Raw genomic sequence first — 19,216 nt, 5'->3', positions numbered from 1 at the left:
ATAAAATTAAATTAAAACGCTTACAGTGCTTTTTGCTTTGATAATTTGTAGTTATTTGAAAGTTTACACAAGTACAAGTAATATTAAAGTACTTAATTTTCTACACCGCAGGTAACATTTATGAGGCGTGGCGGATCTTGGCTCGGGCAGACAAAGCCCCACCTAAAGTCCAAATACCTCCAACATACCACATTCCAGATGCAGCACCTCTCTACGGCCTCACTAGTATGTGTATATAATGTATTGTAATGGGCATTGTGTGTGTGTGTTTTTTTTTTTTACTTCATCATATGGTACAGTAACAATAAATAAAATCTCGGCCCCCCTCTCTCTCGTGTAGTGCAGGGACGCTCCTCTGACGAAACCGCATGGGAAAACTTGCATGCAGAATCATACTAATTTATGATTACAGTATATACCCTCAATCACAAATGGAACATAAAAATTTACACAAATAAAACAAATTCGTATTTTAACTAAGAGAAACATTTACATTAATAAAAAAAGCTAAACTTTATATACTAGTCATTACAGTAGTTGTTTATACTTTGGGCAGAAGAATTGCTATACAGGATGTGAAACTTGTTTTCTGGATGTGGTGATATTTTTTGCTGCATCAGGCCACCGGGACGGTCCACCTTCACAACGCTCTGGTGGTGGTGTCATTCACACATTGCAAATAGCTGACAGGCATATAAAAGTTGAACATTTCAAATTTATAGGAGCACTTTTCATTTAGATAACGAATGTCTTAAAGGTAACAGTCATTAAATAATGTGCAACTTATATCAGGTGTGGGTTATGTATGTTATGTAAGGGGGCGATGTGAACTTTCTTCGTAACTGCTGACGTATCGTAAATTTGTGACAAGACCGATAACTCTGCTTGCTTTCAATATTTTATTACTGCATTAGAAACACAATTTACTGTAATAATTTGGTTTGTTTTCAGTATTTTATTATTAGCAATGGTTTTTGTGCCTAGCGAACGTACTCGGAACAGTATGTTCGCCAAGCTCCCAAGCCTGTGGCACTAGTCTCTCCGTAATACGGCTGCATTAAACGCAGGGCACTTTCTTGATGCATTTTAAAATACAAAAGGCATATTATACGCTGGCAAATACGATGGGTGTGTGTGTATATACTTAGGTTCAAGTAATGGAAACAAAGTTGTGTGTATATACTTAGGTTCCAGTGCTCTGTCTTGAGCTGTCGGTACAATCATCCTTCCATATCATAATCAATAATACTTCCACTTGGTTAAAATGGGTTGTATTACAGTACTAGATTGCTGCTGTAAATAAGGTCATGGTGTTTCCATGAACTGGTCTACACAGTAGAGGTAGACATTTAGTACTAGGACAACAGAAGTCCTTCGAAATATTCCTTTCTGGTGTTACTGATGCATAGGAGACACTAGGGGAATTTGATTTACAATGACCTTGAGGAGGCTCACTGAACTACAGTACTGGATCTGATGATTAGTGCATCTGGGTTTAACTACAGATGGTCTGTTTATGGAAAATTGACATTAGCTACATGCTAGTGTTTGAGTGAAACAGATTGTATTTAAAAGTGTGTGTGTTTTGAGGTTGGGAGCAAAACACTTATTCCCTGTCATGTCAAACTTTGTAGGGCGACCGGTCTTTGTCCAGAGATGGTTATTGGTGGGTTGGGAATACTTTGTCAGATTCTCCTGGTCCTTACCAGTTCTTAGTCAACTGCTGGGAGTCAGACAAAGGGTTTGGAGTGAACTGGGTGAACAAACTCCTTATAAATAGTAGAGGTGGGTATGTCCACAGTAGGGAAGGTTATGGACAGGGAGGGAGGGTGGTACAGAGTAGTGAAGGTGTTGAAAGATGGACAAGGTGGAGAAGGTATGTAGTGAAGCTGTGGCATTAGTCATGAGCAGTGCCAAGTACCCCCCTGTAGTATACAGTATTTAAATGTTAATTTGTATAATTTTTTTTTAGCAATTATGTAGGAGGTATGCAGTAACTTTAATGTCACAGTAATGCATACGCTACATTATTAGGCTGTTTACTAGTTTGTTGTAATATTGCCTGTTTGAATACAATTGTTCTTGGTTATAATTTTATTATATTTGATTTTGACTTATTTTGTGTGTGACTGACACTGGTTTGTTTCTAGCAGATCTGAACCTGGGTCAGTGGTTGGGTGGTGGGAGTGGGGGCTCATCTCCGCTCCCATCCCCCACAGGCACCCCCAGCCCTCAGGTCCACGCTAGTGCACCGTGGAGCAGCCTTAGCCCCTCTAGTAGTCAGCTTCCCTCACACTTTTCACGTACCCAGTACAGCACCATGTTGTTTGAACCTTCTTGTAAGTGCACTTTTTATTTTGGTAATTTTTAATTGATTTTTGTAGATTTTTTTTGTGATTGTCTGAATCTATTTTGTATAGGCTATAACAATGTTTTCTTGATTTGTTTGTATTAATTTTAATTCAATAGTATATATATTTTTTGTTCGAGTAACTTGTGAATTGTGGATTTTCATTCGTGAATTAATTTCTTCCTACAGCTTCGTACTACTCGGCAAACTTACTTCTTCGCTCAAGCTCTTTCAACTGCAACAACAATAATAGCAACGTGCCAAATAACAACTGTATAACATCCAAACAGACTGGAGGACTTGGCATGAGTTCAGGAGTGAACCTCAACTCGCTTGTCAGTGGGTTAAGTGGCATGGCGCTCTCCAATGGTGTTGAGGGTACGGAATTATCTACAGTACTGTACCTCTGACTTCTCTGTTGACTTCTACCTCTCCCCCCCCCTCCCATCCTCATTCTTCTTGTATCAAAGAGATGTGCATTTGTCTCCAGTGTGATTAGATCTTGGTTATTAAGATTTGGTCCTTCTTTTGTCTTCACAAAATTTCATGCATACAAATCGTGCCTAATTTACAAGGAAAATACAAAATTACATGATAAAATGGTTTTGCATTGTAAAATATATTACTTTGGAAATGTAAATACAATAAATATTCAGATCATGGGCCAGAAACATGTGCTATCTGCCGGCTAATATGGTACGAGAGGACCCTGTTTACTCGAGGTTCTCGATAAACAAGAAAAGATTGACAGCCAATTGTTACCAAAATTGAAATTGTATTTATTTTTTTTAAATAGCATAAAGGTCGTTTCGTAGCATTAAGTCAGTGGAAAAGTATTGTTAATTGATGGTCTAAATTTTTTGGGGCTCTTGATTAGCTACATTGATGTTATTGCCAGCAAACCAGATTTTGTGCTTATTTATAGCAAGTTTCTTGCACCGTTTGTTTGCATCCTTGTGTGTGTGTGTGTGTGTGTGTGTGTGTGTGTGTGTGTGTGTGTGTGTGTGTGTGTGTGTGTGTGTGTGTGTGTGTGTGTGTGTGTGTGTGTAGCTTACACAAGCACATTCGTAAAAATTAAGCTATCGCAAAGCTCTTAATGTGCTTATTATTCTACATGTACTTAATGGGCACACTTAGTCATGGTGAAAGCAACATAACATGACACACACCTTGTGTGAGTAAAGTTTTGGAATGAGTGCAAAGTGTTAGGGGGGGGGGGGTTCTTGACTTCATTTCAACTCTGTGACCTACAACTTTCACATGTTCCAGTACAAACAACATAAAAGTAAATTCGTGAATTAGAACTGTCTTATTCATTGTCGATAACTTCAACTTCAATTATATCTCCAACTAGAATTTCAACTTCAGTATCCAAAAATCTAGTTTGACCGATTCTCACCATTTTTATACTATAGTGTGCACAGCTGTCTGTTCTACAATCCCCATAGAACTGATTTTTCATAAACTCTAAACGTTTGGAGTTATACAATTTTTTTTTAAATTTGCGCATATTTCAAATGCCATATTGACAAAAAAAAATTTTGGTAAACTATACTGGAGACCTATATTCTTAATATATAAAAATGAAGATTGTGCTATTCTGAGAGCATAACACCACCAAATGAACAGTTGGTGGTACTTTATATTTTTGCAGCCGATTTCAAAATCTGAAGTTTTCAATATTCAATTTTATAATTACTTTTTATTTTCTTGTTTTTCAAGTTAAATTGGTATCATTTAGACAAAGTTGGAGCATTTGCCTAGTAGATTATGCACAAAACATTTGAAAGGGTTTCAGAAAATTTTAGAAACCGAGCTCAATGTCACATCATATGACATTTTGTGCAATTTAAGGGTTAAATTATTAAATTACAACAGTGATTTGGCATGTACAGCTTTATTTGGTTCCAGGGGTTTATAACCATATGGATGAAAAAGCATATCCTGTTTTCTGTCCTACATTGTGGCTTGTTGAGCTTGTAACTGTTGCTCCTTGTTCGTGTTAAACCTGACCTTTTGAAGACGTGGTCTGGATTAATCTCCAAATTGTTCAATATTTTGTTTTGAAGAGATTGGCTCTGTCATGTCTGGTTTGTAGTGTTAGACCTGTGGCCCAAAACTTCCTGGTATAGGAGTTGACTTAGTTTAGGAATGATTTTTGTTGCCAGGTGTTGAACTTTCTCCAAAATGGAAGCTTTTCTGAAGATCTTCATGCTTAGATACAATAATCAAAGTGGAAGGTGCACCAGAGACTTGTACAGTTGATTAACTACATTCTTTTTCCCCGGAATCAAAGTTACATCCGACTTGATGTCTGGATTCTTGGCCTCTGCATATTCCCACAGTACACCAACTTTATTTGCTAGCCTTCTGGCTTGTGTCAACTGGAGATTCAACCTTGCTTCCTTGTCTTAGACATTTACCTCTTGTATGATGTGGGGAAGATACGAGAACATTTAAAGTGGTACATGATTTCGCAATTAATAGTAAGCCAAAGTAGTGGTGGGGGGGGGGGTGATTCAGATAAGTATTAAGTTTTAGTCTTTAATGTTTTTCCTGCCCGAAACGCTTTGCGTAATAGTGGCTTTAGGCATTGTATGTACTAGCTCTATCTATAAATCTATCCATTTTTTGTAAAACCTCTTGTATGTATGTACCTTACCTGAATAAACACTTATTTATTTTATTATTAAAAGTCTGGTAAAATGTGTAAAATCGTATTATACACAAGTTGGTTTCCATTGTCAAGAACAGGTAGTCCGTTAGGCTTGGGGAATTGTTCACTGTAGTCACCCAGGCAGCGTTAATTCATAATTAATAATTCATTGTATCGGGACAGGCAGTTATAATAATAATAATAATAATAATAATAATAATAATTTATTTGCGATAGGGTACAATGGGTTGGTGAGATTAAATAAAATTGGTATTTTTACATTCCTGCAAAGCCACCAACACGAATTGCATTTCAGGTAGTTCCTTAATCTAACATATTGGGGGTAAGATGGAAACGTACATTGTAGCAAGGTTTTATATCGACAAATAACTGCAATATACATTGACAGATAATTGCACTAATAGGATACATGTCTTGAGTACTAATATTGGGTAAGTGGGTAGTACAAGATACGGTGTGACCTTGAAGCACAAGGCAGGAATCTATGAGGATGAAATTAGGTACTTTTTGGTTTTACTTTTGAAGTTATACATACACAAGTTTATACAGATGGTACATGTTGGGCTTGTATTGAAATGTTAAACCAAATCACTATTGCAAGTTATGCTCAAAATCCTATGTAAATAGTGGCCTTATAGAATATACAAATACTGTGCCTACAAAGTATCCATTGTAATTGATCAATTTCATAAAAACATTATGGAATTATTTGTGTGGCAGGGAAGTGGTGGGAGAGTAATATTTAAAGATTGTGCAGCGGTTCAAATTATTGTCCAATCCATCTCTAGATTGAGCTGTTTTTGATCAACCAAAATGTAATGCATGTGAAATTTACATCAAATACTACCTGTAGTTTTTGTTTGATGAAGGTTTAACTATAATTTGTGAAAAGAATCTGGCATGTTTTTTACTTTTACTCGCTTCAGCCTATCCAAAGTTTATATTCAAAATGTCTCCTTCCTGCCTTCCATTCTACTCCCTAACCTTCCCAAGCTCCAAAAATAAATGACACTGCACTAGATCATAAACCAACCCACCCCCCCAATTGCTCACAATCTTAGGTTGGTCCCATTCCTAATGGTATTTGGTTAAATAAATCAGGGATTAGATTAAGGGGGGGGGGGGATTAATTTTTAAGGCTCCATTATTTTTGTCTATGTCCATTTTGCAGATGCTTCATGTGGAACAAGCAGTAACAGTGGGAGTTCTCTATCATCCCCAGCACCGTCTCCGCGTGACGCATCTCCAGACCAGATCATTAATGGCCATATGTCTTCCACGTCACACCAGAGTCAGTATGCCGATGCAGAATCGGCTACCACTAATGGAATGAATGGTAAACAAACTGCAATTATTTTAATAAAAATAATGGGGTAGAATTGTCGTGGGTTAATAAAGGTCATTAGTGGCATAGAATTATCATATATTGAAAGGTTTTTAAGTCATTAGTTGGTTTAGACTACCAAATAAGATAAATTTAATTTGCAAGTTGTATTCAATAGTACACTATTAACTTTTTAATTAAATAGGTTTCCAAACCTTCAAGTTTTGGGGCATTTTTTTAAGAACTTGCCTGAATCTGAACATGAAATGTCTGAAATTATTTTTGTCTTGGTAAACCCAACATTTTAGGATTCTAATGCCTAAATTGGTTAAGTTTTCCTATTACCATTTAGTTAATGGATGAAGAAAAGTTTGCATTTAGGAACTCGCTTTAAGGTTTGGGAAACTAGGTGTTGTGTAGATTAACTTTCATTGGCAATGACAGTCGATGAATGTCTGAATTCATAACGATTGGATTACAACCACCGAGAACTGGAGACGAGTCTCTGCCAGTCAAGCCTGGGTGTGAAGGGAGTGAGTCAATTTGCAACTAAGGTGTTCATATTTTAGGTGTGGTGAATGGTGGTGCTTGAGTGCAATCCATCTTCAAAACTAAGGCTCAAATCAATTATATGCAGTAGTCATTATCTTTTGAGATAATTTTAACAGGCTTCATCATCAGTTGGTAGTTGTCTAAAGCTTCTTCAATTTGAGCATATCAAATTGTACTTCTCGAAATGATGTACACTTCCGGCATCTCGCTGTACAGCCGAAGGGTTAAAGATTGTTCATTTCCTAATACAGTGAGAGGCTGTTCTTGATAGAAATAAAAAAAGATTATTTGTTGACACCAGTTTACAGTATGCTGTTTGTTTTTTCCAGCAATATCTGCATTGCTGACAGATATTGATAGACGAGCTCCTGGGTGTGAGAAGAAGCGTATTGAGATGGCTGCTCAAAAAATGACCTCGCTCTCAGACTACAGTTCAAAGAAAGTCCAGGCAGCTAAAGGTTGTATTATATATGTATATAGTGTATATATGTGTATATATATGTATATATGTATCTATACATACTGATACACTAATGTATCTATAAAATGTATGTATATGTAGTATAGTACATACTATGGCTTATATCTGTTGATCCACCCCAAGATGTGGTGTGTAGTGAGGCAGGATCACACACTGGCACTAGCACCATAGGTAATAGGTTCTGGGGAGTTATTAGAGATCATTTAATTAAGCCCTGAGTACCCAATAGAAGTTCATTCTTTAAAAACGTCCAAGACCTTCTTAACCCTCGGCATCAGTGACGACTATAAAAGGAAGGCCCATACAAATTACCAGTAGTGTTTTTGAGTACCTGTTAAAAACTGGAACTAAATGCACATGCCTTTTGGGTCCTGTGACCCAAGCCACCTTGTATGTTAAGGAACATAAAAGGTGACTTGGGAGCAACCCCATCTGCCATGGGGCTGTTCCCCCATGGCAGATGGGGACACGGTTTCGGTAAAATGTGACTATATTTCACTGTTCTTGCTTTATGAATGGTTGGCGTAAGGCTTGACTCGTCAACCTTGACAAGTGAGGTTTTATGAAAATTGAGTGGTCCAAAGTTTTCTGTGCTGTGAATTTCAGGAGTTCAGATGGTGCATAATAGTTGCCAAATTCTGTACATGTTACCTCGTATACATGTATACAGTGCAACCTGAAACAAAATCTAAATATTAAAAATCCAAAATAAATTGTCTACTGGAACAATTTTGGTACGTTTGGAACAGATTTGACCTTTCAAATGTGTAGGAAGTCTGGACAGACTTGGCATAATTAATAATAATGTCTTCAGTAGTAAATTTTTTAGAAACTTGTTTGGTTAATGTTCATGCACACTTCTGTTTTTTTTTTTTTTTTTTTTTTTTTTTTTTTTTTTTTTTTTTTTTTTTTTTTTTTTTTTTTTAAGTACCCCTGTATTGTTTCTAGAACAGAACAGTATAAACTCTGGAGCAAAAGCCAGAGTGAAATACTTTTAGGGGGTGACGCTGTCTTGTACACCCAACAGACCAGGGCTAAGCAAATGCAAGTCAGCCGTGTAATGTGTTGTATGCAAGTGTGACTTCAAGGAGGTAACAAGAGGCAATGTGTTTGTATTCACTTAGTTGTGCTTGCAGGGGTTTGAGCTCTGGCTCTTTGGTCTTTGTGTTCATTGGGTCGGGACAGACTGATTAGTCTCCCCCAAGTGCTAGAGTACATCATGAAGCACACGACTCTTGATTTTGTGTAGTTCTGAATTCCTCTAGCCACAAAAGTAATCAAACACTAAAAACTTAATATACAGTGTAATGAATTTACCTGAATTTACATAACTTATTACTGTACCTGTACTGCCAAATAATTTGTTGAAAGCAGTTTAGTGGGTGAATGGCTCATGTTCATGTGCTGAATGACAGTGTTTTATCCCTTTGTGTACATATGAAGGGTTGAGGCATGAGAATTTAATATTAGGAAGAATACAGTTTACTTACTTTTGGACAGAAAACCTGTTAGGCTTTTGGACTTTCCCAGTACAAGCTCACAACAGTTCACCAACTCCCAGGTACCCAGTTAGTGTTAGGTAAACGGAGGTGTCAGGCATGCGTAAGTGTCCAAACGTCTTGCCTTTTCTAGGAATTGTAACCTTGCCCACTCAGTTGTGAGCAAACTGAACAAGCCACTGCACTTCAGGTCACCTCCAAAGAAACAAATGTATAAACATAATTACACACCTAAGTGCAAGATTTGGCTAATGGGTAATTACAGTATATAAGTGTAGTTACAGGCTGAAAGCTATGCTCATGGTATCCCATCTTCCTAGTTTTGTCATACAACACCTTAAAAGTATTGACCGTTTTGGACCCTTCCACCTTCTCACTTATTACAAACATTTCCACTGCAAAAGTGAATTTTCTAATACTTTTTGGCAGCAGTATTTAATTAGCCTAAACACGACCTCTTGTTCTTGAAGTTCCAGGTCTCTAGAATTAATCAATTTTGTTGATTCCCTTTAATATTTTATATGTAGTGATCATACTCTGCTGAAATACTGCCTTTCTTGAAGATAAGCATGATATTTGTATATTTTCAATTATACAAATACTGTAACACTTATTGGTGTACATTGTGATTAGGCATTTCAATGATAGTAGACCAATTTTATCTGCTCATTTCCTTTGATATTGGGTAAAATTCCATCCACATGTGGATCTCTTAATTCTTTAAATTTGATGATGCCCTCCTCTTTCCCATAATTGGGGATTCCTCAGCCCATTCTCTTCTGCTTCATAACATAATAATGTGTGTGGGTGTAGGGATGTTGTCCAATCTTTCTAATGTGAACACTGATGCAAAGTATTCATTCAGTTGCTGCATTTGTCATTTATAGATGCTGATCCCCCGAAATGTTCAACCGGTGGTTGGTCTCATCTTTCAAGGGTTTTTCTTCTTGTATAAGCATAAAGGAATTTTTGCTTTGATATTTTGTGCAGGATTTATTTATTTTTCTTTAGGCTGACTTGATTCCCAGATAGCTATATTCAATTTTTTTTCTCTCCTTTAAGCTTTAATAATTTAATTTTGTGTGCTTGAAAATACAAAGTTTAATCAAATATATTCATTTATGAGATTTGACCTTGTTATAAAATATTGCTCAGGAATTTTGGAAGCTACTTTAAAATATATTTTTTAAAAAGTTCATCAAACTTGTGGTCTCAAAATTAGTGTCTTGAGTACTTGGTCAATATTTTATACAATGGTGGCCATTGCATAAAATCTTGAAACTGGATTTTAAACCAGTATAGTATATCAGTAAGAGCAGCAACTAGGGCTGGTGCATGGACCTAGTGGTTTAATTTCAAACAAGAATTTTAGATTCATGAACGACTGTGGTAAATACTGGTTTGGCAAGTGTTCTGTGTACGGAACAAATTATAATTTACTGTGGGGTAACAAATTTCTGGGAAACATAACTGGGGGGGGGGTTGCTAGATTTTGAGGTGGTCAGTCATCAATGAATAAATATAGGTGGATATAAATAGCAGTCTTGCAAAGGCCAGTAGGCTTTCTGCTATTTCTATATTCTTGTTATGAGATGCTTCCAACCATTTTTTTTTTTTTTTTTTTTTTTTTTTTTTTTTATGCCTTTAGGAACATCATTAATTTTTTACCAAATGCTAATTATGTCCAACAGCCATGAAAGAGCAAGTAGACTCGAGTCCTCGTACTCCAACGTCAAGTTGGTCAGGCTATGGATTCAGTAAAAGTATGCCAGGCTTCATGATTCGACAGAAGATGCAGGAAAATAGACTCTTGAAGACTAATCAGGTGATAAAATATTTCCTTTTTGTATTTAATTTTGTGTTGCTTTTAAATAATTTCCATTATGTACACTACAAAAGTTGTTAAAAGCATTATATTTCATAATGAAAATTTTATTTTATTAGTTCTGTGGCATTTGTAATGGCAGTAGTGTATAGACAGTTTATTTCCATAGGGAGGGCTGGAGGGTTGGGAGGAGTGGCAGCAGCAGGAGGCTGGAGCCGGGGACTTTTCGTCCAGCCAAGCAATGTCTAGTCTACATTATCCATCTCGTATGACGCAGGTAAACACAGTTGGTTTGCATCCAATATGTATACTGTATATTGAATCCATATGCATAGTAAATATGGTTTCCCATACTCTGGGAGATAACTTTTTTTTTTTTTTTTTTTTTTTTTTTTTTTTTTTGATTCCCTAGCGGGGGGAAAAAGAGAACAGATGCATCTTGTGTAAGGAGACTTGTCTAACCATGTCATGTTACACGGGTATCAAACTTTGGATCATTCAGTTGTGCCAATTATGAAGAAGGTATTAAGCTTTCATTTGCCTTTTTGTATTTGAAAGTACAGTGTTGGTGTGTTAGGATCTTGAATGGAAAATTTGTATAGTTTTTCCATTTGTCCCCTTGTCTGTCCCTCGTGCTCTTGTGTACACAATATCTGAAGATTGGCAGCCAGCTGGAAAGATGATAATCCAACGTAATAGTTGGAACAAAAAAATATTACATTTTGGTTCAGAATTGGAAATGGGGCATTAGTCAACTATTAAGTTTTAGTCTTTAGGGTTTTTTCCCCACAACTTCCCCAAAATGCAATGCATATTAGTGGCTTTAGGCATTGTATGTACTAGCTCGAAATCCAATATTGTTTGTAACTCGTCTTGTATGTATGTACTTTCAATTTGATTTGATTTTAACTTCGTTGGTCATGGTTCAGAATTAAAATGGGCTTTTGCAGCTCTTTATTTTTATGTAATTGTGTATTTTAAGGCTGCCTCTTAGCAAAAGACTTACTCTCATGGTATGAAAACTCTTTATGAATGCTATAGTTGACAACTCGCTCTATTGCACAATGACTCGCAAGAACATGAAGAAGCCATGAATGAATAAATAGAAGTTAGTGACTTTGCAAGAATGTACCACTTAATCCCAAATGTGTACTTTCACAATCCATTGTACCTTTTGTGTATGTAATTACCGTACCTAAGTGTAGCTACAGGACGAGAGCTATGCTTGTGGTGTGCCTTATCCTAGCACTGTCATACAGTGCTTTGAAACCACTGATTATTTTGGCCTCCACAATCTTCTTGCTAAACTTGTTCCAACTGTCTACGACTGTCTGCAAAAGTGAATTTTCTTGTATTCCTGGGTGGAAGGTGGGGGGGGGGGGGGGGGGCTGGATGGATGGATGGTGGGATGAACCTCTATCCTTCAAACCGCACCCTCCCCACTACCTCCATCCCCCATCCCTGCTGCCCCCATCCCTGCTGCCTCCATCCCCCATCCCTGCTGCCTCCATCCCCCATCCCTGCTGCCTCCATCCCCCATCCCTGCTGCCTCCATCCCCCATCCCTGCTGCCTCCATCCCCCATCCCTGCTGCCTCCATCCCCCATCCCTGCTGCCTCCATCCCCCATCCCTGCTGCCTCCATCCCCCATCCCTGCTGCCTCCATCCCCCATCCCTGCTGCCTCCATCCCCCATCCCTGCTGCCTCCATCCCCCATCCCTGCTGCCTCCATCCCCCATCCCTGCTGCCTCCATCCCCCATCCCTGCTGCCTCCATCCCCCATCCCTGCTGCCTCCATCCCCCATCCCTGCTGCCTCCATCCCCCATCCCTGCTGCCTCCATCCCCCATCCCTGCTGCCTCCATCCCCCATCCCTGCTGCCTCCATCCCCCATCCCTGCTGCCTCCATCCCCCATCCCTGCTGCCTCCATCCCCCATCCCTGCTGCCTCCATCCCCCATCCCTGCTACCTCCATCCCCCATCCCTGCTACCTCCATCCCCCATCCCAAAACTGGACCCTTTCCACATCCCAGAATGTGGAATGACCTTCCCAACCATGTTAAAGACTGTACCTCTCTCAACCAGTTTAAGATAAAAACTAAGCACTACCTAATTAACTCCTGTAACCTACCTTACCCCTATATTGTCAACCCATGTCTGTTATTTTTAAACAATGCTGTTCGTCGACCAAATTGTATTTATGCTGTTTTTCTGCCATGGTTTCCCCCTTTATTTTTATATTTTCTAAACACATTTTATACTTTAATCTCAATTAGTATTAAGTTTTAGTCTTTAGTGTTTTTCCTGCCCGAAACGCTTTGCGTAATAGTGGCTTTAGTTATTGTATGTACTAGCTCTATCTATAAATCTATCAATTTTTGTATAACCTCTTGTATGTATGTACTTTACCTGAATAAACATTTATTTATTTATATTTATCAATAATTATATGTTAGATCAAGGACCTGCCTAAAATGCTATGCAGATTAGCGACTTCAAGAATGTAAAAACAGTAATGTTATGTACACGCAAACCCAGTGTACTTTCTTCTGTGTATATATAAATAACTAAAAGTAAATAACTGATGGTCTCCATGTTTGGATACAATAATCCAAGTGGGAGTGCACCAGAGATTTGTGCAGTTAAACAGTTGCCACCTTTTCCAGTCAAAGATTTGCTCGATTACATATATATTCACAGACTATAACATTGAGTATACCCGATGTGATTGGGGAAGTGCAGGATGGATTCCGTTGTAAAGGCTCGATATATTTTTCTTATTACTGATGAGAACTAACTAGTATTACACATGTTCTCCATTAGCAAACTCATTTGATGGTAGTACTGTACTTCCAATATGCAGCAAGTTCTTCCACAACATTGGGGTTGTTCTAAAGGAAAACCTTATGGAACGAACATGCTATCAAGGGATGATCTTTGAAAAGTAGCAGTTGTAGAATGTTAAGAGATGGGTACCTCAAGGTAAGGTATGGGACATGATGCAATAAGGTAACCCAAAAAGTTCATTAACACACAAATGTGATAACTTGTATTGCATGTTGTGCATATACTAGTTTGTGTATTCTTGTTTATCATGGTCATAGTTACACGAACCATTCTCTAAGACTAGGTGCTGCACGAAGGTCTATTGCACCATAATTTCTAGGTAGTAAAGGTAATATGAAATTTATAACATTGAGTGGCATGTCATGGGTAATGATTTTTTGGTATGCAAACAGACAAAATAAGAATTTTAATGGGAAACTTTGGTTTTCATTTACTTTTCAAAATGCCATACATAAACCTTTACTAATTGTTACGAAACCATAAAAGTTAAACATATTATTAGACAATTTGTTGTGTATTTATTTTGTTCTGAAGCACATTTATAAAATGCACTACTGTATATCCCTTCACAGCTTGGCCAAACTTCACTTGGCACTAGTGATAACTTGATGGTGCAACGACAGCCTTTTAGCCTTTCATCCAGTAATTATATGGATTGCGTGCTACCTCGACCCAGAGAGAGTGCCTGTCACACCAGTCAGCAGTCGGATATCACATCCGTACTGACGGATCTAAAATTAGAGCAGTATATTGGTGAGTGTGTAATATTGTGCATTCAGCTGTGGAAATTGTACTCATGATAAAGGTTTGGAATGGACCAAAACTGTTAGTTTTGTTTAATTCCATGTATGGGTTGGGCTATTTAAGCAGTGTTAGTGATATTTTCTTTTGCATGTTTGTGTGTACCACCAACATTGCAGTCTCCGTGGTGTAGTGGTAAGACACTCGCCTGGCGTTCCGCGAGCGCTATGTCATGGGTTCGTATCCTGGCCGGGGAGGATTTACTGGGCGCAATTCCTTAACTGTAGCCTCTGTTTAACGCAACAGTAAAATGTGTACTTGGATGAAAAAACGATTCTTCGCGGCAGGGGATCGTATTCCAGGGACCATAGGATTAAGGACTTGCCCGAAACGCTACGCGTACTAGTGGCTGTACAAGAATGTAACAACTCTTGTATATATCTCAAAAAAAAAAAAAAAAAAAAAAAAAAAAAAAAAAAAAACATTGCAATATTGCTACTGATTTCTGTTATACTCTTCTGCAATGTATATAATGTTTGTAAAGATGTCGGTCAGTTTTCAAAATGATTTTCCAAAATATTTTATTTTTTATTCAAGAGGTAGACAAAGTAACAGCTATTAAATTTGACAATGGATGACTGCCTTTCCTTATCTGCATTTAATTCTTTCAGATGTATTTGTGGCCCAAGAAGTTGATATAAATATGTTCGTGTCACTCAATGACACAGACCTGAAAGAGCTTGGCATACAGATATTTGGACACCGCAGGAAGATACTCATGGCTATAAGAGGTCAGTCATAAAGTACTGAATTTGTTGTATTTGTTTGTGAGAGTAGAGTACACTAAGATTTTAACTGGCATGTGTTAGAGATTTAATAATTTGTATCTGTGCTTAGCAATTTCCCACACGTGTTAATTTTAAATTTTTAAAGTTTTCATTGGAATTCCTATTTAAAGAAATGGTGACAGCTGCCAGTTACCCAGGCAGTCATGTCTGTTCTGCACTGTTCCATGTACTTTATGCTATTATTAGAAGCTTAAATCTAATATAGCATTCAGTATTACCCACAAAATTTAACTACCCCGGTAGTTATTACTCGTGCAGATGAAGTCACAATAACGTGGCTGAAAAAAAAAAGTTGACCAAACCACACACTAGAAAGTGAAGAGAATACGACATTTTGGTCCATCCTGGACCATTGACCAGGCAACCAGTCACAATTGACTTGATAATGGTCCAGGATGGACCAAAACGTCGTCGTCTCTTCACTTTCTACTGTGTGGTTTGGTCAACATTTTACTACTAGTTTTCTTCGTCAAAATATTGAGTGTAGTTATTGGCTATCAAATATACAAATACTGTGCCTACTAAGCACAGTAATCCAGTTCTGGTTTTATCAATAAAACATTAGTACATATTATGTATACAGGTATACTCAATTTGCTTTCTATGTTAATGGTTAGACAATGAAATAAAGCTACTTGCATATACTCCATGCAGTTAGGTTGTGTTGGCCTTTGGACCTTGCAGTGTCTCATTATTCATCCTCAACACAATCGTGACAGTACAGTGCTGCTGTTCTTGTCGCATATCCGTTTTTGGAAATGGGTGGGATTTGTAGAATTTAGAACTAGGTTAGGTTCATTCTATTAGAATTAGATCTTTTGTTTCAATTCAATTATATTTACAGTACATTTGTTGTACATGGCATTTATACTGGTGAGAGGGCTTGTGTTTAAAGTAAATATGTAATTAAGCTGTGTGTTCCTTCTGCCTTGTAACATTTGTTAATCCTACTCATTGATAAATACCATATTAATTTTAAAGCATTTAAATTTGTTAGCATGGTAAATTGATTTTCCAGTCTCGTTTAATTTCCATACTGTATTTTCCATCTGTTAGGGTTGGGTGGTGTTTGACACATTGCCTCTCTAAATGCACCATAATAATTCTTGTCTTTCCTTGGGATACAGTTTCCTTTCTATGCAGCTCTACCACCTTCATTATTTAATCATTATTTAGAACTGTTCTAAGTTTCTAAATACCAACAATAAATATTTAAAGCCTTTAACATTTTTACATTACCATCCATTTGAGTCCTTCGGCTTACTGTGATCGTCTAATAACGTGTAAAAACCCCCGTTCACCTGTACCATTTTATAAACCACCACCACATTATTATTATTATAAATTGTTATACAGTACAATGTTGATTAACTGGATTTACATTGTCTGGCAAGGCACGAGTTAGATCATATATTTGAGTATAATTATAGGTAAATTCTCTTATTACCCTCCAGATCTGTCTACTAAAAAGCCCTTCTTCTTTGGGGGAGTTGGGGCCGTAAAGAGTGGAGTAGACCGTACTTCTGCCATACGAGAGACTACGTCAACGTGGGAATAATGTAAGGGAGACGGGGAATGACGTGAGGAAGGATTACATGGAGTAGCTGTTTGACTACTGAAATAATGCTGTGTGTAATGAGTTGACGGACTGCGAGTGTGGTGTGCTATGACCGATATCGTGTACTTGATTAAATTTCATATAAAGTTAATGTTGACCAATTAATGTTATATAACTGGAGGAGTAGTTCTTATTGTCCCTGATTATTTGGTTCTCTTTGTTAAAAAAATATGAATTGCTAACCCTTTTGTAGTTAGGGGTGTGTTTATTTTTTAATAGCAACTAGTAAAAACTAGCAGTTTTAAAAGTAAATTACACCTAAAGTTCTGCCTTTTGCAGTTTCTAATAGTTATTTAAAACAAAACAAATCCCCTGACACTTAACAGCAAATTTTGACATCTTTTGATTCTTTCCATTCAGGGAATTTTTCAAGCAATGGGATTTTTTTTTTTTTAATACGGCCAAAATATTAGCATATTAACATTTGTAAATTAGTGCTTAAGAATTCCATGTTTATCAATTATGGCACTAGTTGCAACATTTGTTTGATATTTGGTTGGTAATGTACGAAAGCCATTCACCATTGATTTTTGTCTTCTGTGAGCACTAGATGCCTCCGACAACCCAGAATCATGGACTAGTGGTCAGCTTGTATGTTAAAGTAAACTGTATAGATTTAATTTATCTTCTTTCATCTGGGGAGAAAAGAAAGCTAAAATATGTTTTGTAATGCATTTTTTTTATTTTTTTTTTATTTTTTTGCTGACACTAATGCTGTGCATCTGTTAAGCTTCTTGTATTTGTCTTGACATACTATAAGTCACTTGATTTTTGCTGAAACTATGACTGTATTTCAGCCATGTAACTTAAGACCAGAATTAGCTATGACTGCTTGACGTGCAGCTGCTGCACATGATGTACGCAAGTACTCTGTTTCAGAGTGGAAGTACAAATGTTACACAGGTTTTTCAGAGTTACGCTATTGGTTACTCAGACTTAATGGCATCAGCATGCTGGACTGAAATTACCCAATAGGTAAAATGGCGCTCTCAAATTGAAGTGTTGTGTCTTGACCAAATGATGACTTATTACTGGCCAATAGTGCCCACTGTGCATCATGTTTCCTTGTGCAAGGTGCTGTAGTTACTATTGCATTTTATGTGTTCTATTTTTATATATTGAAAGTATGTTGTTTGTATGATACCAGTTTCTGACCAGGTTGGTTATTATGTAAATTTGCATGAGTCCTTTGGATTAAAATGAGGTTAAAGCAGAATATTACATTTTCAGTTTAGTGGACACTAAAATGGCAAGAGATATCTGGAGAAAGCAGAAGTGTGCATGCATCCTTGCATCCTTCTGTAGCTTTCAACACAATGCCATGTGTCTGTTTCGTTCATTTGTTCTCTGCTTACACCAATAGATTTTGACTGACCGAGCTCTAGTTCTGCCATGGATCGTGTGGCCCCATGATAGATTTGTTTTACAATTTTAAGGTCATTCCATAAATGTACAGAAAGTGCCTTGATGCAGTGTTCATGTGGAATGTAATTGTGATATTAACTATAGGTAATGTTTTACAATTCAGGGTGATACCCCCAAGGTTAGTTCATTATTTTTATACCATCATAGTGCTGTAAAATGGAAAATGCAGCAATTTGAAAAAAAAGTATGCATGTATTTTTTTCTAATCTTGTTATCTTTCGAAAAGTGGTCATTCCTGTTTGATTTTAAATTTTTTTTCTTTTTTTTTTTTTAGCATTCCAAGTTTTAGTTGTGTCCGGGTTTTACAGGTGATCTCGCTTTTCCCTTGAAAAATTTAGTTGTGTTTCTAATATAAAAATATCCAAAACTAAGTATCTAGTATGCTCTTATTTTAATAAAGATTTTTGAAATTTAGGATTTCTAAAGAAATCAGAATTTTCAATTTATTTACCGATTTTGTTTAGTTTGAATAAAGATTATCTAAATTTACCTTGTCTTTTGATGGCCATTCTTCAATAACAGAGGAAGCTGTATGAAGAAGTTGAAGAACATGCTAATGTAACTTATGAATGTTCAGTACTGGAGGACAGATTCTGCACTGGAGCAGGTGGCTTTTAATATTTAAATACTTGTACATGATTCTTGTTTCTGGAGCTGCTATGTGGGCTTCAACAAGAAATTTAAGCTTGTATCAGGAAGGTCCCGGTAGTACAGTTGGGTTCATTCTCGATGCACACTCGAGAATTCCGGGTTCAACTCTTGCCCAACAAATAGTTTGGCACATTTCTTTTCATCTAATGCACCTGTTCACCTAGCAGTGAGTAGGTACTCAGAAGTTGGTCAGCTTCTGGGGTTGCATCCTGGGCGTGGTAAATAATTCGACCTTGAGGGGGAACCTCAATATTAGCCTAATGCGTATGAATACACTCTGGCTGCTTGTCCCCCCGACACAATGAATTATTTTTTTCCACTATCCAGCCCCACTGGGGCATAACAGCTGAGTGAACAGCGCTTCGGATTCGTAGTCCTGA

General features: G+C 37.3%; 1 protein-coding gene across 6 annotated transcripts in view; it reads left to right on the top strand.

Moving 5' to 3' along the window:
* The window catches only part of LOC138349680 (protein bicaudal C homolog 1-like), a 28,137-nt gene extending 9,463 nt beyond the window's left edge, over positions 1-18,674 (top strand). For 3 of the 6 annotated variants that reach the window (XM_069301389.1, XM_069301388.1, XM_069301391.1), the window contains 10 exons: positions 112-225; positions 2,151-2,339; positions 2,540-2,728; positions 6,199-6,363; positions 7,233-7,361; positions 10,575-10,708; positions 10,878-10,985; positions 14,126-14,306; positions 14,966-15,085; positions 16,597-18,674. In XM_069301389.1, coding sequence (XP_069157490.1) covers positions 112-225; positions 2,151-2,339; positions 2,540-2,728; positions 6,199-6,363; positions 7,233-7,361; positions 10,575-10,708; positions 10,878-10,985; positions 14,126-14,306; positions 14,966-15,085; positions 16,597-16,700 — 1,433 coding nt within the window. In that variant the 3' untranslated portion in view covers positions 16,701-18,674. The remainder of the gene's footprint in view (positions 1-111; positions 226-2,150; positions 2,340-2,539; positions 2,729-6,198; positions 6,364-7,232; positions 7,362-10,574; positions 10,709-10,877; positions 10,986-14,125; positions 14,307-14,965; positions 15,086-16,596) is intronic. The other 3 variants (XM_069301392.1, XM_069301390.1, XM_069301393.1) reach the window with 3 other exon arrangements.
* The last annotated feature ends 542 nt before the right edge of the window (positions 18,675-19,216 follow it).

This window comes from Procambarus clarkii, chromosome 45, assembly GCF_040958095.1.
Source record: "Procambarus clarkii isolate CNS0578487 chromosome 45, FALCON_Pclarkii_2.0, whole genome shotgun sequence".
NCBI classification, from domain to species: Eukaryota; Metazoa; Arthropoda; class Malacostraca; order Decapoda; family Cambaridae; genus Procambarus; species Procambarus clarkii.
The sequence above is the reverse complement of the archived record's forward strand: the minus strand, read 5'-3'. Positions and strand labels throughout refer to the sequence as shown.